A 22232-nucleotide genomic window follows, 5' to 3' on the forward strand; every position below is an offset into this window, starting at 1 on the left:
CCTCAACGTCTTACAGATGAGGAAACTGAGGGTGAAAAGTTAAATGACCTACCCAAAGTCACAGAGCAGGCTAATGCTGGAAGCAAAGCCAATTTATTCTGAGCCCAATTCCACCACAGTGAGGTAGAAATATCCTGCTCATTTTTTCCCTCCTAGTCTGGCTCTCTTTAATCTTTGGCACAAAATCCCCAAATAACACTCTCCTCTGAAAGCATGTCTATCAGAATGTCTTCTTATGCCCAGTTGGAACAGACAGGAAACTCCCTACCACATGAAACTGGGTTTACTAGAATTGTCTTAGTTGACTTAATGACAATTTAGTAAATTGGGGATAGAACAAGCAGTAGGCCTTTCGAAACTTTTCCCGTACCTCAATTTCCTAATTCTTTCCTGTTTACGAGAACTAAGATTTCAACACCATCGACTTTCCCCTATCCAACTGGGGCCAAAAAAGGAGGGAGGGGAAGAGAAGAGGAGGAGGAAATGAATAGAATTGAGAAGTAGGAGACTAGCAAGTGATTGTTTTCATTTCTTAATTCAGGTATTTCATTTTATCCATTTCAGCAACTAAGAAGTGTACATAATATCCTTCCCTGACATCCTAATACTGGCAAACGAAACAACTTCACATTCCAAAGCAGAAAGCTAGCTTCACAAGGAGCAGGCCAGAGATAACACCTAGAGCAACGAAGAAGGTGAGGAGCCCTCCCTCCCAGGCCACCTCCCACCACTCGTTAGATCTGATTAGTCCCAGCCTTCCTTGAAAACCCACAATGAAAGGTACCCAAAGTCACAGAATTGGCAAGCTCACTTAATCTTAAACCAGGAAATGACCTGTGAGCCAAATAAGTACGAAACTCTAAGAACGTAGTGGCAACTGGAAATAACCATGAATAAAGCCGAGGACATATGCTGAGTAGACTTATGACTTATTAAACCTAACCAGCCTCTCCCGGGCTCTTACTGCAGTCCTTTAAACCAGTTGTTTGCGAATATTCCTCTAGAAAAGCTCTTATTCTTTGGATTCAGCTACCCAGTATTATCTTACATCTTTTCTCCTACCTCTCTAACCATGCCTCAGTTTCCATAACTGGCTCCTTCTTTCTTCTCCTACTTCCTGGGTTTCTTAAGATTCTGTCCTCAGACCATTTTCCCCCTCAATTATTTCCTTATCGATCTCCTTACTGATAACTCCCATATACATCCTGATCTTTTTTTCCTGAGCTCCAGGCCCACATTCCCTACTGCCTTCTAGACCTTTTGCACCTGGATACCCAGCTGGGTACCTCAAGCTCAACATGTCCAAAACAAAACTCATCATCTAAACTAAATTCATCTCCCTGCCTCCACCCCTCCCGCCTCGGCACCCCATGGCATTAACATTCTCCTAGTCACTCCGAGGTGACCTAGAAATCTCAGTCACAGTTGGCTCTTCCCTCCTTTCCCCTCACATTACATCCAATCCAATACCAAACTTCCTAATTGAACTGCTACCATTCCATTCATTGCTTTCCATTCCCACTACTGCTACTTTAATTTCACTCTCCTGGTCATGATGACAACAGCTTTCTAACTAGTCCACCCATCTGTCACTCTAATCTGGTGGTACCAGGCAGAATGGATTCGTTCCCTTAAACTGCAACTCTAATCATGTCACTTCTCCATTTGATGGGATTTTCATTTGATGGGAAAGAAATACAAATTCCTTAGCCAGGCATACCTTAAAAGCCAAGCTGAAGTACTTTTCTGAGTAGCCAAAGCTAAAGAAAGTGCTCAAGCAGAATGCCTAAAGGCTCCAAGTTCCTGTCTCAATAGTAGTTCTAAAACTTTAATATGCATGCAGATCACCTGGAGGGCTTGTTAAAACACATGATTCCTGGGCAAGCTCCCAGAGATCCTGCCTCTGGGTCTGGAGTGAGGAGAATATGCATTTCAAATAACTGAATGCAGCCAGTATTGCCTTGAGTAGCTCTGATATAGACTCTACTCCATTTATTTGAACACGTTTGTATCAGCCATGCATATCAATCATCTTCCTACCCCATTGCTATTCTGGTCACCTATTCTCTGCCCCAAGGCCTTCAGAAATGGCACTAGGCCCAGACTGGTCTAAAGCCTTCCCAGGGACTGGTTTAAATGTGAAACATAAAATGATTCTGGCCAGTGAGCAACAAAGATATAGTTTGCAAAGGACTTTGGATAAAGGCGTTCCTCATTGAAAAAAGAGACACCTGAGAAAAAATAGTACCTTTTCCATCCCTGGCCACAATGAGTATGTGTCCACCCCTCACCTTCAGTTTCTTCTGCCATTTAATGACTTTGAAGAAAGCTGACCCAATAACGAGACAAATATACTTAAGAGAAGGAAGAAAAGACTGATGCAGTCTTTGCACGGAATCAACCAACCCTGGAACATCCTACTTTAAGATTCATGTGATGTAAGTAAGTCCCTCATTTTTTAAGCCAACTGAGTTGGCATTTTTCTGCTCTATGAAATTAAAACCATCCTAACTATTATAAGACTGTTCCAAAACACAGGAGAGAAAAATAGAAATTAAAGGCCCAGTTGTGAATTCCAAAGTCATGAGAATCATCCCAACACCCGGGGAAACTCCCTGATCCCTCAGCCCCCAAAAGCTCAAACTCTGTGAGTTGAATAGCATCTGCTATTGTGGAGGTGGCATTCCTTGTGTTCTAGGTGGTGGCTTCTGAACGTTCAAAGAGGCCTTCCTTTCTACCACAACTCGGCTATGTGGAGGTTTTAATCTGCGCTGTATCAGACACATATCAAATACCCCCAAAACTTTAATTCTTTGCTGAGATGTCTGTCTGTATCACCTCACGGGCACAAGCCATATAGTGTTATTCAACTTTTTTTCCTATACCTACCTCAACACCTGGCACAGTACAGGCACCTGATTTGGAGATCAAGACTTAACTTCTCATGTTAGTGGTTTGAACAGCCAGTAATATATTATTTGTGTGTCCAATTTAAATGTAATCTCTTCCTAGAAATCTTTCTAAACTAAGCACAGTTGCCCATTACATGCTCATATGGTAGATCCTTGAACCTCCCCTTTATGACATCATACTTTCTGAAATTTATTCAATGTATATCTTACCCAACAATATCCAAGAATATATTGTATCTATTTTGTTCACCACTGTATACCCAATGTATTCATAAAACAGAGCTTGAAACATAGTAGATACTCAAGTAATGTTTATTAATTAATGAGTTAAGCCTATTAATTAATGAGTAAGAGCCTATTATGATACTGCAATGTGCTGGGTATAAAGAAGGTAGAGTCCTGTCCAGTGGAGGTTGTACCCGGTAAGGCCAAAGAGAAAGTGTTCAAGAGCTATGATTTCCAGTCATGGAGAAATGGGGCTAAGAAAAGTATGGTCTGTGTCTTGAGTACCTGAAGTACCTAAGGCTTCTCAAGCAGAGGCTGATTTAACAGTCAAGTATCATGGATGTGGTCAAAGAAATTCCAAACTTGTAGGCAGTTTAGACAAAATGACCTCTAAATTTCCTTTCAATTTTTATTACTATGCATAAATGTCACCATAATGTTTTCACTAACTTTAGAGATTAAACAAAATTGGGCAATTTATATATTCAAATTTAGCTTCATTTAGGAAAAACACAGAAAAATAAAGTTCGTGTCATTCAATCATAAAGAAAAATCAATTAGTTGGTCTTATACAATTTTATATGATCTTTCAGTATTAAAGTCAATATTATTTTAGCTTATAAACTATAGTATGACTGTTTACATTTACGTAGATTTTTAAATGACTCAGCCATGTACATCCTAACACTTGCATGGGTCACAGCCATATGAATGCTTAATAAATGATTTTTGATTAACAAAAATTAAAAGGTACCAGGCTTTTGAGAACTGTTCCAGCACTGAACATGCAGAGCTACTTAATAATCAAGATTTTTGCTAATCATGCATTGCTTGCTTAAAAAATATTTTTAACTGTTAGAATTTATACATAAACCAGACTTCTCATTAATAATTAAGATTAACCTTGCTCTCATACAACAGACTAGCTCTTAAAACAAAAACAACAACAACAAAAACCAAAAAAACAGAAAATATCACTTCTGGAAAACAGAACATTCAGGAGAGATGTGCCAACTAGTTAAATAATATCACTCTGCAACAAGTTTAATGGATGGTAAGGGGCCTATCACACCCATTTCCCATTTGTTGAGAGGAGAGAAAAGGGATACAACATAAAATCACCATCAAGGACCAAAAAATGATTTGACAGGCCTGCCATGTAATTTGATACATGTGCATTTAGATAAAATTTTTAAACTTGGAAAGGCTTTAAGGTTAGTGAGTCTAATTCCCTTATCTTGGAGATGAAACAGAGCCTAGAGATGCTGACTTGCCTAAGGTCACAGTGGCAGCCAAGCAAGAATCCCAACCCTGCTGCGTGGCGCCCTGCCTCTCCTTCCTGGAGGAAGTTCTCCCTTTCTCTGTTACAGTGGTGCATTATGTAGTTTACCACCTCCAGGCTGTATGCCACCAAGTCTGAATGAAAACTGCAAAAACCCAAATATGTCTATCAAGTGAAGTTACTGCGTGAAGTGAAAACTACATATCAGAATAAGCATTCTCTTGTGCGCTTCAACTTTTCCTTCTATATTGTTTATTTTCTGGGCAATGAAAAATTGAAGAAAGCTTTTATGTACTCTATAAATATTTTATTACCAGGCCTAAGCATTTTACCATCGGCGTAAATGAACCCACAACAGTGCAAAACTGTGTTATTTGGTTTTCCTACACTCTTTGGAAGCTTTAAAATTCTAGGCAGGGTTATAACATAAAGGAAAAATCACATCAGTCTTTGCCAGGGCAGAAACCAGAGAAAAACACAAACTTCAATTACCTTTGCAGACAAAGAGCAAGTGGAACTATTGTTAAAAGGAGTGTCCCCTAGAATAGTCTAACAATTAAAAAGTAGACTAAGCATAACATGACTATTTCATGTACATGAATATAAGGAATAGTGGGGTTGTTTTTTTAAAGATACAAGTAAAAATCAGAGAAACAGGGAACTTTCTTGATTTACATAATAAAACTAACAAATATCTAGCAATGGTTTGGAAAACAAAACATTTTGTTGTTTATATAAGTTAACTAAGACAACACAGCCAATTTCTCCATGGCTCTCAAAAACAATTCTTAATTGTCAAAATGGTTTGGGGGCACAACGGATTTCATTTGGCAATGATGGAGAAAAGTAAACAATGGGACTGTTGGCAGAGGCAGAATTTGAATCCTAGACAATTACTTTGCAAGGAACTGAAGGAGATGCTTGCTTACCAGTTAAGAGAACTGGAAAACAGCTTTCAAATGGAGTACTATCCCCTTTCTCACACATAAACCCAACCAAAAAACACATAAAGTTTAATTTTCTTTCAATAACTTAGCAAGCCAACTTGCAAAGAATTTAGTAAGTTATTAATAGAAAGATGCATGCCTCGTAGTACAATTTTAGAGACCTAAGACATATGGTTTCAATTAATAGTCACTGTGCCTGGGACAATCCATCAAATTACCCAAGACCAAAATGTCCACAATTCAAACACTATTACACCAAATTCAAAACATGACAGTTTAGAAAAGAAACTGTAGGCTGTGTAAAAAGGACACCAGTCTAGAAAACCAAGCTTCTGAAGAGATCCCAAGCAATCAAAAGGGTGGTAAGTGAATCATATTTCCACATTCACTAAATCCCAAACCTTCAGAGGATCTCCCCCACAATTTTATTCTAATATTGCTGGGATTTTCTCCAACGGCATAAATTCTGGATATCAGGATGAATCATATTACATAAAGTTAATACAGTCAACTCTTAATTATTCATTTTTACAGATAATCCAGAGTTAGTTTAACTTTTAAATATTTGTTTATATTAACTTTTCAGTAATGGATATATCTGACTTTTTGGGAACTCCTAATACCTGCACTTCCACAAAAAGTACCAAATTCAACATGGTGGAAACTGGAAAATTACAATATATTATTCTTTGACCCAGAATATTTTCATTATTAGGCCAACTAATTTTCCTCACACAAATTAAGCATCCCATTCTTTTGATTAAAGTCACTACAATTCATAAAGTTACTACAATTTTCTATGAAGAAAAATAAATACACAGAGAATGTGAAGTGAATGTTAACTGATATTACAACACCTACTGTCCAAAATTAACATCAATTTCCTTTTTTCAATTTATCTTCAGAATATTAAAATGGCACTTCCAAGAAGTGTACCAATTAATATTTATTTCTCTATTGTCTAATTTCTTTTTTCCCTGAGTGGGCTTTCACAAATGAAAATCATCCACTTTACTAGAAGACCCAGTTATGAAGAACAAAGACAAACAATTTCTTTTAATTTTCCATTTATAACTGTGACTCTGAATTTAACTAAATCCCTGTCTCTCTAGCAACATAGTGAATCCTACGCTACATATTTAAAAGATGAGAAGTGTGCCTTAGTCATTGCTTTGCCACCTCTAGTCCTGCCTCAAATCCATGCCACAACCTTCCTGGGCTGAAAACATCCTAGTCATCTAAATAATCAGCAACAGGCTAAATTTAGTCTTAGGATTTGAGAACAACCAGGCCTAGGCCTGACCTCTACAACCAGGCCCCAGAATGCTTCTCACCCCTGTATTCATATGAGACCCCTCCCGTTACAATTAGTTCAGCTAATCTTCCCTGGCTACGTTCCACTGACCAAACAAGAATCACCAAAAAAAAGTCACTAAAAGAGAATTCCAACAAATGGAAAATCTGAAATACTTTTTAAGTGACACAGAGGTACTCAAACGGCTTCCCTTGTAATATAAGAAAGTACCTCAATTTAAGAATATTAAGGGACATTTTTATATAATTTAAGTAGACAAAGTTTTTTAAAAAGTTCCTCCAGAGACATTCCTGGCGGTCCAGTGGTTAAGGCTCCATGCTTCCACTGCATGGGGGCGTGGGTTCGATCACTGGTGGGGAACTAAGATCCTGCATACCATGTAGCCAAAAATAATTTTTTTAATAAATAAATAAATAAATTCTAAAAGTTCTTCTAAATTACAGTATAAGTACATAACACGGCCTTAGCTGGCTAGATGACAGCAGGCCCAGTGCCATTTATAAATTTCAAATCATGTAGGGAGATTGTCCCATAGCTCTCACAACTTTTGAAAAGCCAAATTCCAAATGGCACTGACTAACATACCTGGCAAAAGTCACAGCTGTTGATGACCCAGCAGGGTCACAGGAGGAGGTGTCACCTCCAACTGTGACAAGGGGCCCTTTCTCATTTAAGTAGTAGTCACATTTATTTAGAAAAATTGTGGGCCCTGCAACAACTCCTGGGACGTAGAAAACTAGCAAATGTAGATGTAATTTCACAGGCAGACAGAAGGTGACCTGAGGGCAGAATACACCAGCTAGGGGATTAAGCCAGAGATCCAGTAAAGAGTCCTCCTATGAGAAGGAATTCTAAGTGCCTGAGAAACACAGACTTGGGAGATGCCCAAAGCAAGTTGAACCTTCTTTTGGCCAAGGAATACATACTGGGAATTCTCCTGCCTATTGACATTAACTATTTTTATTAATTGAACATTTCTACCTAATAACTTACAAAGTGCTTGAGAATGGACATGCCTAGCTTTCCTGTAAAGCAGGGGTCCCCAACCCTCTTAGGAACCGGGCGCACAGCAGGAGGTGAGCGGCAGGCTAGGGAGCAAATGCTGCTCCCCATTGCTCACATTACCCCCTGAACCATCCCCCCGCCCCCATCCGTGGAAAAACTGTTTTCCACAAAACCTGTCCCTGGTGCCAAAAAGGTTGGGGACCGCTGCTATAAAGCACATTGCCTAGATTTGAGGGAAGAGATTCAAGCCGAGAATAGCAACCCCAGGTTCCAGGACATTCAAACACGTGTACACAACACACAGGTATAATACACAGATCTGAATTTCAAATGCCAACCATAAGGGATACAGGAGAAATCCCAATACAGTACATTGCGTATTGTAAGAGCTCATAATTTTAGTTGTTGATTGGACTGAAACAAAAACTGTCACCAATTATGTATTCACATCACTGTTCAAGCTTTCCCCTCCAACCCCATACTTTAAAAATATATATATATCAACTCCCAAGTTGCTGGAGGCCTGAACACCAAACCTAGAATAGGAAAATAAAGAACTGTCATAGGTGCATTGTTTCTGTTTGTGACATGGGGTTATACTCATAGTGGCAATGCTATCCAAAAAGCTACCATCATTTTAAGAAAGGAAAGTAAAATTTACTGGCCATCTAAATGCATTCACGTAATTAATCTCATTTCAGCTTCTCAAAAACCCTTTGGCATAAGTACTAATACCCAATGTTTATATAAATAGAAACGGAGGTTCAGAAAAGTTGTTTATGATCACCTGTTAGTAACAGGATTCAAGCCTAGGTCCATCCCTTTTATCTTTCTCAACATTTATGTTAGAGGTGTTAATAAACTACAACCAAAAATGTAGGCTAGGAGCTTCCCTGGTGGCGCAGTGGTTGAGAGTCCACCTGCCTATGCAGGGGACACGGGTTCGTGCCCTGGGTCCGGGAAGATCCCACATGCCGCGGAGTGGCTGGGCCCATGAGCCTGCGCATCCGGAGCCTGTGCTCCACAGCGGGAGAGGCCACAACAGTGAGAGGCCCGCGTACCGCAAAAAAAAAAAAAAGTAGGCTAAACTACTAAAAAGTACATGGAAAGTCTGCATTTCTCATTTGTCATCCATGACAGATTCTTTCAGAGCATCCACCACTTCAAGACACTCTATTTCCCCCAGGAATATATTATCTTTGCCCACAGGGAACTGATAGTCTAGTTGGAGAAAGAAGACATTGTTCCTGATAAGTTTTTTTAACATAAGAGGCAATAAAAGGTACTGGAAAGGACAAGGGTTTAAGACACATTTATATATGAATTTCAGTGCTTACTAGCTGTGAACTTTGGATAAGATACTTAAATTTTCTCACCTGTAAGGTCATGATTGAAATCTACTACCTCTCAGGGTTCTTGTGAAGCTTAAATGAGACAACATATGAAAACAGTTTAGAGGCCTAATATTTGTTCAATCTTTTCCTTATGAAGCAGCACAAGCTAAGTGTCAATGAGTGGAAATATCAATAAATGCTACAGCAAAGATCAAACAATTTGATCTTTGCTACCAAAAAAAATTCAAAAACAAAAATCCCAACACTTACACTTAAAAACTGATCTGTGGAGACAGCAGAATCATTACCCAATAGTTTATCACTGATCAATGCAGCGGAGTTAAACATACAGAGAGTTTACACTTGAAGTACAAATTTAAACAATGATAAACAGGAGCAAAATCGTGTTAAAAAAAATTTTGGAGGGGAGAGGTGTCATCTTTTTGTGCAAAATTGCCAATTTAAAAAGAAAACTACCACTCAGAGCAAATTGGATGGCAATTAAATGCAATGTTGGATTGAATCATGGAAAAGTAGTCTAGGTCTGTAGTTTAGTTAATAGTAAGGTACTTGTAATAATTTCTTAGTTTTGACATATGTGCAACTTTTCTAAAAATCTCAAGATAAAAAGCTGATTTTTTTAAAAAAGTGGATGACAAGGGAAAGGAATAACAACATACACAGGTATTGCCACTTTATTTAGAATCTCCTGAAAACAATTAGCCATTAACAAACAGCAAAGGATGTGACATTAGTCAACATGCACCATCTCTGTAGGCTGCGCTAAAGCATAACAACGAGGAACACCTGGAGTTTAATGTTATTTTTAACTTTTAAAGAGAAGTGACTTGTCCACTTTTCTCTAGCATATTATTGCAATACTGGTTTGCTGGTAATTAAATATTGTTGTTACAAAGTCCAGCAAACTTCTTACAGTTACCTCTACTTTCTGTTCTTGACTAAGACATTTATTCAACCTGAACAGAAGCATCTCTTACCACATACAAGGCATAACATGAATTTAAAAGTCTAATGACAAGTGACATTTCTGAGCTTAGTCCTAAAGGCAGACATAAGTGTCCCATCTGTTTTCATAATAAGGCAGGCAAATTCTCTTACTTTATTATACAAAACTCAAAGAAGAGTTAATAAAGTGATATAAAACCTACTAGGGCATTTTTATGCACAGGGCCAAATGATGGCCATCACTGACACAATTTTTTTGAGTACATTACATTTATTGAGAGCCACATTAAGTGGTTGTGAACTTTATACTAGCTGTGTGTTCAGCAAGATGGCCGAAGCTTTCACACTCCGGGGTCTGCAAGAAAAGGGTTTACTTTTACCAGAAGGCAAATCCTATGCTACAAATTGATGACAGAGGTTTAAAGTAGCACCAATTTCAATGTGTACACGTTACACACACACATACACGCAATGTTACTGCTTAACTCAGTTGAGAGGCATTCCCTAAACCTTTTTTAACACATATAGAACTTAGAGAACAATTTTCTAATTTGAAAGAAACCTTAATAATATTTACAGATATCAAAGAAGGGGAAAAAATAAACACAGCAATGCAGCAAAGTCATTTCTCCTGCTGAAATGACCTCCGGCTTCTACGAGCTATTGCCGGTTTCGCAATAAATGAATCTGAGACTCAGACCACGTACACACAAACGGAGAAGCTGAGAACGCTAAAGCTTCCCCAATAGTCCTGGCTAAACCCACCCGTCTTTCCTCAGCCCTCTCAGTTCCCCTTCCCGTCCGCACCCAGAGTTACCTTGACTTCGACCTGGAAAAGAGAACAGGGATTAATCAGCAGCCAAAGTCCTGTTTTATCATCATTTACAGCCCCTATCCCAGGAAGCCAGAGTGCTACTAACCTGATTTCAGGGAGGCAGAACTAAATGCAGCAGAGTACAGGGGTATAAATTACGTGTATCTGAAACGCCAACCCAGCAGCTCAAGACAGCTCAAATGTCAATTTAACGAAAAGGGTTTCGCGAATTGTATCTCAAATGAACATTTCCACTTCCAAACCACCCACCAACCTCTAGACTGCCAGTACCCAAATTCGGTACTGCTAAAGCAACCCGGGAGAAAAAAGAAGCGTGTCTTACCTTGTACAAATCTCGACATTTTAGGGATTTATTAAAATACTCTGGCCTATATATATATGTGTGTATATATATATATTCAAATGCCTAGAGGAGTCACGCTATGGGCAGGTCTCTCTTCCACCCCTGCTTTAACAACCGACGAGTTCCTTCTCCTCTTCCTATGTTTTGCCACTTAAGGGAGTATTCAAAGCGGCTAAAACTGCCTCAAAAAAAAAAAAGAAAAAAAAAACACCCAGGAAAACCTTCCGTACTTCCAAAAGACAGAAACTTGGTGCGACCGAGTCGGCTCGGAACTCCAGGCTACACTAAACCCTTGACGCAAATGAGGGCCAGCTGGAGGCTCCCGGAAAAGATAATATCACACGAACTTAAATTTCATCAATGAAAGAGGCGTATCTAGAGCGGCTACTTCACTGCCCTCCGGAGCTGCACGGCCGCAGGCACAGGCGGGCCGCACCCCCTATTCCCCCTCCCCTCTCTGCCGTCCGGCCTCTGGACAGTTCCCCGGGAAACTCTGGCCAACGGCGGTCCCCGCCCTGCAGGGATCGCGAGGCGGGGAAGGCAGGCAGAGGGGAGCGATTCAACCCTTTCTACCGGCCCATCAACGTCCCGGGACTAAGAGGCGCTCGGCGCGCGGGCGGGCGGGGCCCTCCAGACCAACGCCTCGCTGCTGGGAGCGGCGGCAACCTTGCCGCGGCTTTTTCCCGGGAGGGGCCGAAGGCTACACGCCCTCCCCCGCAGCGGACGCTGGGGGGCCACCCATGAGGGGAGAGGCGACTCCGAGGGACAGGAGCCCGGGAGGGCCCGCCCCGACCCTCACACATTCTAGTTCCTCCTGGTCGAACCCCAAATTGGGCCTCCGGGGCCAAACCGGGTCAGGCAGAGGATGCTCTACACGCCTCAGAGGGGGAAACACACTCGCCCAAGGGGTGGTGGGAAGCCCGCCCCGGCCCCTCCCCAAACCGCCACAGAGACCCACCTTCCTCCTCTTCCTTTAGTAGCTGGGAAATTGGGGGCGTTTATGGCGCGCCTGGAAGACGGCTCGCAGGCTGAGAGAATGTCACCTCTGAGGCAACCTTCTCTCTCCCCCTCTCCCCTCACACATGCACACCTTGAACCCCTCACCAGTGGTCGCAGCCCAGCTTCTGACCTCCTTCGTCCAGCGGGCTGCAGGATCCCGCAACCCAAAGCCCCCACTTTCTCCTAAACACCTCCCCTCCCCCTCCATTTGGAGCAGCCCCCCTCACGGCGGAAATGTCCCCACTGCGCAGACAGACAGGAGCAGCCGCCAGTCAGGAGCCGAGGCGGATTCAGGGCCTGGCCAATGAGGCGCGCAGGAGTGGCAGGGGGCGGGGCGTATGCGGCCAGAGGGAGCCTGGCGGAGGTGGGCTCTGAGCCGGAGCCGCGGCCCGAGCCCGAGCCCGAGCCCGAGCCCGAACCCGGATGCCGCGCGTTGGGGCTGCGCCTCCAGCGGCTGGGCCAGGGATGTTTCACCAGTAGAACTCCCAGCCTTCCACAGATACTTCAGCAAGGGAGACAGCCTGAAGCACGAGTGGTTATTTTTGTCGTGCTTAAAAATGTTTCCGCTTACCAGAGACTGAAGCTAGATATCTATCGGGCGAATGGAGCCAGAGCACCCCGCGCAACTACCCCGAGAGAGCCCAGGCCCTATCTCGGTAGACACAAACTCTATCCACACATCTGGTCTCGGAAGGGTGAAAATGCGTTAAAGAGTAAGAGTAAGCAGTTGGATGTGTGGGACTTAACTAACAGGAGGAGGAATTTAGGGCATTGAAGAAAACGCCAAGCGAAGGCTCTCACACCAGAACCACCACCCCGGTTCCTATTCCTGTAGAGATTTCCGCAGTGTTAGGCGTTTACTTTTCTGATAAAAGCGGAAATGACTTAAGTTATCCCTCAAGAGGTGCTTTGCTTTTAATAGATTTTTGAAGCCCTCAAGGAAAGAGGATGCTAAAAGAACGTTTGCAGTGAGTCGGAGACTACAAGAGGGCCAGCGCAGCGCCCGCTAAATCACACCTGATGTTGCCAACCCCACCTACCTGTATGACCCATTGCACCTGTCACTGGGTGTATCTCAGACTTTACAATTCATGACTAAGGCGCCTGCGTCAGGACAAATGAATTGTCAGCGCTCTGTTTGGGTGCTGGAGGTAAACCATGTCATTCTAGAAGAGTTTGAGGCCTTGGACAACACTAATCAACCAAGGTAAAGTGAGAATTTTTAAATGGCTCATTCTGTAAACAAATTATTTTTTTAGTGCTGTGTATTCGTATGGAAATGTTATTGAAGTAACACAGAAAAGGCCAGTGATTCGTTTGTCATGCTGGAGAATGATAACCCTTGGTACTATATTTCTTATATGAAATCCAAAAGGATCACACCCAAAAACCGCTCAGCGATAAAACTGATTTCCCCAAAGAAGTGTGTAAAATCCAAATGTCTACATTTTAATAGCAGCATTTGGAGACTGAAGATCTTGATCAGAATCTCTACATTCTTTGTGTACAGTAGAGAAACTGTTCCAGCACTGAATAAGCAGTATTTATCCATCCATCAGCGTTAACACCAAAATAAAATACTACCAAAAGATTTGAGCCCCATAGGGTTGCTTAGCCTACAAATGATAAAGCTGAAGAGCAGTGAAGAGTCTTTAATTATACAAGGTTTAAGAAGGATGATCAGTTATTTCCTACCTACACAAAAGATTAAGAGAGAGGAAGTAAGTTTTAATTGCAGCAAGAGTATTTGGTAAAACCTAAGAATGACATCTTGATTTATGAGCGATTATATATTGAGATAGAGTACCAAAGGATGTTGTACATTTGCTGCCTCAAGAAATCTCCAAAAAGTAACTACCTGTCTTCAGTGGTTAGGTCTATATCAGTTCAGAGGCTGGCTCTTAGAGAAGTAGCACTCTAGAAGCTATATTCTCAAATATTATTTCAAATGGTGCCCTGTAAAATGGAATTTCTTTACATAGTGATTTACATTTAAATTCTGAACCCCCAAACATTTTGTAAAAGAACCTCCCACTACCTCAGAGCCACTAGAAACAATCTCACTTGGCAGATCACGTGGGATTAAGGAGGAAAGATCATGGCCGTGGAGAAGTTTCAAGTGTGCTTAAAAGGCTGTTGTCTATTTCTGAAATATATTTACACATTTTAATATCTGAAAAATCACTTTGTGTGTGTGTGTGTGTGTGTGTGTGACCCCTTTTTTTCATAATACACTACAGTGGAATTTTCCTTCAAGGTGCATGAAGTTGATATCTGTATCATTAGAAATTTGTAATGTGGATAGATAGATTTACAGATGAAACTTTTGCAGAAACTTGTGGGGGGACAGAATCTAAAGGAAGATGAAATGGGGGCCTGTGAAGGAATGTGTGTACAGTCATGAGTTGGAATGAGATGGACTGTAAACTAAAAAGAAGCCTGAAAGCCAGTTTTTCGCTGGTACTATATATTACCATCCAAGGATGATATACATTCTGCCTCTAATTTTCTCATTCCTTCTTTATACTTCCCAATAGAAACATGAGAAAATTCAGTTTAAGTTAACCAGTTCCATGTCCTGGGATGTATAACAACCTTGCCATATCTTTTTCTTTAGATAGGAACATTCTATCAACACAAGGAAACGATGGCTACTGCCCTATTTCTAAGCATCCTTTTTGGTGCCTTTTTAGATTTAATGCTTGGCACAGTGTCTGGTACATAGCAAGCACTCAATAAGTGTATTCTGAATGACCAGTTTAGTGCCACTAAATCTTTTTAACTTGCAGTGTTGTATCCTGTTCGCTACTCTTTGAGAGCTGTAAATAGGATTAAATTTATAATTTATATTTAGAGGTAAATAATTTTTAAGTTTCAGTTATTTCCACCTAGAATGTGAACTTGGGCCAAGTATAAGAGTAATAGCAGTAAATGCAACGCCGTGATGACTTTACAGTAAGCTTTGCTGACTACCCACCATGAGCATTATCCAATACAGGGTGGTTTAGAAATTACTAAAGTGTGAAATAAGTGTACAGATCAGCAATGTGTGTGGTCTTTTAATTTTTTCCTTGTCTATCGTACCCCCTTTTCCCCACACACAAGAAAATAAAGCAGTGCAGTTTTGGAGAGCATGTCAGAGACATAAAAATTTCTATGTCATGCACAAAGTGTTTAGCCGAGAGACCAGGCAACAACTATACACTAAACTGTTGCCCACGCTCAATATTGGCTTCCATCTGTATCCATCTAAATCCTAGACCACCCACTGAAAGAAGAAAAAGGGGACTACTATTAGTCGGAAGTTGCCAGTTACTGACTAGACCTAACAATAGGGCATTTTATTTGAGTCAGAAGGTAACCAAACAGGGTTAACTGGAAAAAGATATCTAGTAATATCTGTGAGACAGACTGCTAATGAATGAGTAGTCTAAAAAATGAATGATGTTTCCAAATACTTGAGAACGAGAAAGACTTCATTCTTTCGTGTTGCCAACACTCTGTTGTTAATGAATCAGGAAGTTTTCCGAAACAAGTTGTGAATTTCAATTATTTCAATTATATCCTTCCATTTATTCACAGTATGATTTTTAAAACTACATTTGAAGGTTATTTAAGTTTATATCAAAACAGTAGCAATTATTTCAAATAAGGTGTTTTAAAAAACAGGATTGTCTCACATTACAGATAATTGTCTAATGAGTTGATAAACCAATCTTCTGAGTAGTCTTAAAAGTCATTAGGCTCACAAAAATGCAGTTTAACCACATGTGTTATCTTGTTCATGCATATCAATAATTTCCCTGTGGGTTCTCCTCTGAAAGTTGCATAGAAGGTAGGTCTTTACTATGTTGTCTCCTGTTACTCTTGTTCTGCACTTGCCCAGAGGAGAATGTTGGTCACAAATGGTGATGCCCATAAATTGTATGTCAGTCACATGCCAAACTACATCTACAGACCGCCCCCCCGATTATAGAGGCAGAGTGAGTAGGCCTAGGAATAAGCATAAAGAAACAGTCTGTATTCCCTCAGAGTTTCTAATAAACATAGATCATTAAGTAATCATAATTTGGAAAAACAAAAAAAACTCACTATGAAATAATACATCTCTTGCTAAACTCATAAGATAGAATAAATATTATACTGCTTTTCTAAGGTGACATATGCATAGATGATGAAGTTACTTATTCTTAGTGACTTTGAAATCCTCATAGAGAAGAGCTGTTAAATAGAAAAGTATTCAGTTTAATCCTTTTTTTTCTTCCTCTTTCAACCATATTAAAGATTCCCTGTTGTGCATTCCATCAAACATCTTTTGATGGTTTTCCAAACAGCTCTGCTTGGGTCTAGCTTATTAAATTTCCTGCCAGTGCCACCACTGGGAAGGAAGGAATAAAGAACTTCTGTTCCCTAACTTAGTCTCAGGAAATTTATTTTAAGCACTTCATACCCACCACCCTAACTAAATATTAAAGAGAAGATCCTCAAGATTATTCTTTGGATGAAGCCTAAATAACTGGGTAATTATAGGTCATTAAAATGGGTAATATGATTAGCAAATAAAAAATAACAGTGTGTTTTTCCTCCTTAGAATGAAAAGGAGGAGGAATGTCATATTAGAGAAAAGACCAAAGGAAAAAATGTGGTATATTGCTGTTAAGTTCTGATACCCTTTTTAATTGAACTTTAAAACAAAAATTTCAATAATTATGCACATCTTTAAAAAAAATCTAGCAAATACCAAAATGCCCATAATGAATAATAGTTCTCTCCTGTTCTGCCCCTCTTTATTCCAGCCCTGTACCCCAGAGGCAACCATTTTTCTTCTGACAGTTACCTCAGTTATACCTGATTGTTATTTCTAAATGCTTATTTTGCTATTTCTTTGGTTTCTGGATCTTAGGCATTGTATGTTTTGACTTCCTGTTACAATAGATATGGACTTAGCTCACTTACACCACCGGCATTCTTTCCTCCATTGTATTAGTTTCCTAAACTTTGTAGAGCTATATTTCCCAACCTTTTCCTCATCATGACACAGAGAAAAGAAGGTAATATTTGTATGGCATCCTGGGGTAACCTGGAGGGAATTTGTAGACCTCTATATTGGACTTGTGAAAAATTAGCTGCTTTTTAAATATATATAAAGTAATGAAAATAAAAACAAAGTAATAGGGGAAATATTAAACACTGAATTTGTATAAAACTCTGAGATGATGGGGCTTCCCTGGTGGCGCAGTGGTTGAGAGTCCGCCTGCCGATGCAGGGGACACGGGTTCGTGCCCCGGTCTGGGAAAATCCCACATGCCTCAGAGCGGCTGGGCCCATGAGCCATGGCCGCTGAGGCTGCGCGTCCAGAGCCTGTGCTCCACAACGGGAGAGACCACAACAGTGAGAGACCTGCGTACCGCAAAAAAAAAAAAAACTCTGAGATGAAATCTTTTCAAATTTTTGAGTCAGAAATTTGAACTTGCCTGCATGAACATATTTTTTTTAATCAGGTTTTATGCTTGAAATAGCTATACATAGTTTCTGATCAAGACTGTCAACTGATAATCTCTTCAGATTCTTGATAGTCACTGTGGTAGGCTGGGTAATGCCCCCCAACAATATCCAGTTCTTAATCCCCAGGACCAGTGAGTGTTATCCTGTATGGTATAACAGGATAACTTCAAAAATATGACTAAATAAGGATTTTCAAGTAGAGAGATTATCCTAGTTTATATGGGTAGTCCTAAATGTAATCACAGGTGTCCTTAATTAAATGTAGACAGAGAGATTTGAAAACAGAGAAGAAAAAAGCATGTGATGATGGAAGCAGAGGGAGAAAAGGTGATGATTCAAATCCATGAGCCAAGGAATGAAGAGCCACCAGAAGCTGGAAAAGGTAAGGAAATGGTTGTCCCTTAGAGCCTCCAAAGGCTGCGTGGCCCCACTAACATCTTGATTTCAGCCCAGAGAAATCCATTTGGACTTCCAGAACTGTAAGAGAATAAATATATGTTGTTATAGACCACCCAGTTTGTGGTAATTTGTTTCAGCAGCCATAGGAAACTAATAGAGTCACCATTCATCAGGAACATTGCACAAATAGGTGATAAAAATTATTTTAAACTATTTCTTTTGCAACCATTCAAAAATGTATAATGGTTGATATTCTATTCAAAGAATCTAACAGCTCTTTTTATTGACAAACACAATGATGAAACATGACATGATAAGGCAAATGGATTTTGAATCCAGCTGAACTTTTTTCTACCAAGTATTTTAAAATAATGATGAAGCTTTAATTTGTAAAACACATGTGCATTGTTGGATCAATCAGACCAAAACTACTTTGGATGCCATTAAAAGAGCACATCAGCTGCAAACAATCAGAAGTATCTGATGTCTGTGAAGTCAGAGTTTCAGAGCCATCAAAGCTGCACCATCCAGGAGCTCCATGCTGGCTGCAGTGTGCTGAGCACAGCCAAGGACGTATTCTACCATCTGGACATCTACTTCAGCATCCAACTGCCGAGCATACTACTATGCTTGGATAAGAGGCCTGTGGAACTACTGGACATTATTCATCATCCATTCCACCTGTAGAGACTGTTCATCTTGGGCCATCCTCTGATAAAGCCTGCAAGAAGCTGGAGGCAGCCAGCGGAGGGAGTCCCAACTGCCTGCCCCAGGCCTGAAAGGCTTAATATCATGCTTCACAGCTGTAAGCCATTCGAAGCATAGAATTAGAAAATTCTGGTCTACATTACCACCCCACCACTGCTGGGCAGCACACCAAGAAAATGAGACTTTGGAGCAGAGAGCAGTGCTGGGAGGAAGAGAGAGGCTATTCTCAATTATCAATGACTTTTGAAAAGAATTTTACAGAGAAAACGTTAGAGGTTGACAAACCTACTGAAGTTCTGGCTTTGCATGGATCTGTTCAGTAACAAATTAAAAACTAAGATTATTCAAATAATAGAAATAAATTTATTGAAGACTACTGTCTGAATTTTGAGCATCACAGACAGATTCAGAGACTTTAAGTTGTTTGATATGTAAGCCTTTCTAACACAGACCAGCATGGGATGGAGACTGGATAAAGGCACAAATGGAGTAACAGGATAAGCAAAGAAAGAAGGATCCAGATAGACCAAAACTTTCCTTAAACCATGTTAACTTGAGGGTTTTACCATTTTCCTAGTGAGAAGGAATAAAACAATACTAATTATTTGAAATTTTTGTGTGTATGTGTGTGTGCATATATATGTATATGTACACGTATATACATATATATGTGGGTATACATTACATATGTCCATGTTTATTTATAATTTATATCCTTTCTTATTCCAAAAAGAATTTGAGGCCAAGACATGTATATTCTTGATTAAGTTAATTGCTTAGTAAATTGCATAATGTATAATTCATTCTTTAGTGGAAATTCAGTTTTGTCATTTTCATCTAATCCTTTTTGTTGTCTGTAGATAGTCATGTTAAAGAACTGCTTTAGGCATTATTTATTTATTTAATTTTAATTTTTTAATTTTTAGTCTTTTATTTTTTTTAACGTCTTTATTGGAGTATAATTGCCTTACAATGTTGTGTTAGTTTCTGCTTTATAACAAAGTGAATCAGCTATACATATACATATGTCCACATATCTCCTCCCTCTTGTGTCTCCCTCCCACCCTCCCTATCCCACCCCTCTAGGTGGTCACAGAGCACCGAGCTGATCTCCCTGCGCTATGTGGCTGCTTCCCACTAGCTATCTATTTTACATTTGGTAGTGTATATATGTCCATAGGCATTATTTTTTAAATGGCTTTTTCTCAATATAGTGAACCCAAATGATAACAGTCTAGATTCTAGGGTCCAGAGAGATTTAGGAAGTAAGCAGAATTCCTTCTTGTATAGGTAGGTATACTAGATTAGGTATGTTATACATTACAGTTGAGCCTTGAACAACATGGTGGTGGCGGGGGAAGGGGCGCTCACCCCACCTGCGCAGTGGAAAATCTGACTACTGCTATTTCTACCCCAAAAACAAAGGAGTAGGAAGCTGAAACAATTTAGATAGAATCAGGACTGAAACCCTAGTTCTTAAGATTCTACCTATTATGATCTCTAATTGAACACAAACTCTTCCCCCACACTTAAAGATCTGTAGAATGAAAATAAAGGTACTATATTTATTGAAAAAAATCTATACAAATGGGCCCCTCCAATTCAAACCCCTGTTCAAGAATCAACTGTACAACATCAGTCTCTGAAGCTGTAAATACTGAAGTCCCTTCAGAAGAATCCCTACAAAATATGTACCATCATCCAAGGGTTCTTCTGTTTGTTTTAATTTATTGGTGTTTTTTTTTCTGTTTCAGGTTCTCATAACAGTATTGGTTTCTAGGGAGGCAGAAGAGTATATTGGAAAAAGCAGACTTTAGAAAACAGCCTGTTTTTTTATTTTGAGTTCTGCCACTTAGAACCTGAAAACCCTGGATAAGTTACTTGGTTAGCTTTATGAGCCTTAGTTTCCTCACTTAAAGATGAGAATAACAACTAATGTCCTGTCTTGCCTCCTACAGAGTTATCATAAAGATCATCTCACTCAGCGTTGGCAGGGTATGAGTGATGATGATGATTTCAACTGGTGGTTTCCTGTATTGCCTTGCCATAACATTAATCTCGTTAGTGTTATTACTTATTTTGTAATTACTTATTAAACATCTATTGTTGCCCCACAGACTGTAAGCTCTTTGAGGGCGAGGACTGTGTCTATCTTGCATCCCCAGAGCATATCACAGTGTTTGGCACATAATAGGCAATCAAAAGAAACTAGTTGAATGAATTATCAGGTGAGATATTTATGAATGAACTTTAAAAGCTGTAGAGTGCTATATTGGTCTATATTAGAGTTTTCCCATTATTTCTTCAGGAAACATGTTTGGGATGGCAAATAGTTGACTTATAAATTTACTTTTAGAACACTAAAGGAGGCATTTCAAAACAAGTTTGTTGTGATAGAGTGTTTGCAAAGATGGCCACAATTCTTCCCACCCCTGTGCCCTGATCCTTTGCAACGTCACTTTGTCACTCCTCCCATTAAGAGGTGAGTCTTTTCCCCCCACACCTTAAATCTGGGTTGGTCTGGTGACTTTCTTTGATTGATAGAATGTGGCAGAAATGATGTTGTGTGATGTCTAAGCCTTAGCCTTAGGAAGCTTTTCAGCCTTTAGTCTCCCCTGTTGGAATGCTGCCCTGAGACCACCATATGAAGAAGCCCTTCTAACTTACTAGAAAATGACAGCCTGAAGTAGAAACAAATTTTTCCAGTTGAGATCCCCTAGACCACCAGCATTAACTGCCAGACATGCATTGGAGCCCAATGAGTCAAACTGGCCATATGAGTGACCCAGATAAGACCAGTAGAATAATTGCCCAGCTAAGCTATATCCAATACATGTATTGTTACACAGTACAATATAACTGATAGACCCATAAATGTAGTGTCAAGGAAAAATTAAACCATGATCATTTACTCTTTGTTTAGCCCCAGAACTGCCCTTAATCTTTTCACACTGGGACTGTGTTTTTCAGTCCACTCATTTGTCAACTCTAAACTCTATTCTACAAATCCTGAGAAGAGATTTCCTTTGATCACTTTTCTTTTTTTTTTTTAAACACCTTTATTGGAGTATAATTGCTTTACAATGGTGTGTTAGTTTCTGCTTTAAAACAAAGTGAATCAGTTATACATATACATATGTTCCCATCTCTTCCCTCTTGCGTCTCCCTCCCTCCCACCCTCCCTATCCCACCCCTCTAGGTGGTCACAAAGCACTGAGCTGATCTCCCTGTGCCATGCAGCTGCTTCCCACTAGCTATCTATTTTACGTTCGGTATTGTATATATGTCCATGCCACTCTCTCACTTTGTCACAGCTTACCCTTCCCCCTCCCCATATCCTCAAGTCCATTTTCTAGTAGGTCTGTGTCTTTATTCCTGTCTTACCCCTAGGTTCTTCATGACCTTTTTTATTTTTCCTTAGGTTCCATATATATGTGTTAGCATACGGTATTTGATT

The 22232-nt window shown here is 40.0% G+C and overlaps 2 protein-coding genes across 5 annotated transcripts in view; one reads left to right on the forward strand and one right to left on the reverse strand.

The window, feature by feature from the left end:
- The window catches only part of UGP2 (UDP-glucose pyrophosphorylase 2), a 55209-nt gene extending 42847 nt beyond the window's left edge, over nucleotides 1-12362 (reverse strand). Inside the window, exon 1 of one of the 4 annotated variants that reach the window (XM_022597219.2) lies at nucleotides 12269-12362. Coding sequence is in view for 1 of the 4 variants with exons in the window: in XM_022597220.3 (XP_022452928.1) it covers nucleotides 11144-11162 (19 nt within the window). In the remaining 3 variants the exon portion in view is untranslated. Of the gene's footprint in view, nucleotides 1-52; nucleotides 1368-11143; nucleotides 11880-12122; nucleotides 12249-12268 lie in introns of those variants that run through there. The other 3 variants (XM_022597222.2, XM_022597220.3, XM_022597223.3) reach the window with 3 other exon arrangements.
- A 151-nt stretch (nucleotides 12363-12513) lies between these two features.
- Nucleotides 12514-22232, forward strand: part of WDPCP (WD repeat containing planar cell polarity effector) — a 611687-nt gene continuing 601968 nt past the window's right edge. Inside the window, exons 1-2 of the mRNA XM_089922334.1 lie at nucleotides 12514-13370; nucleotides 17934-18050. The gene's annotated coding sequence lies outside the window, so the exon portion shown is untranslated. The remainder of the gene's footprint in view (nucleotides 13371-17933; nucleotides 18051-22232) is intronic.

This window comes from Delphinapterus leucas, chromosome 13, assembly GCF_059928025.1.
Source record: "Delphinapterus leucas isolate spDelLeu-1000000601 "Yukka" chromosome 13, BTC_Dleu_Yukka2, whole genome shotgun sequence".
Lineage (NCBI taxonomy): Eukaryota > Metazoa > Chordata > Mammalia > Artiodactyla > Monodontidae > Delphinapterus > Delphinapterus leucas.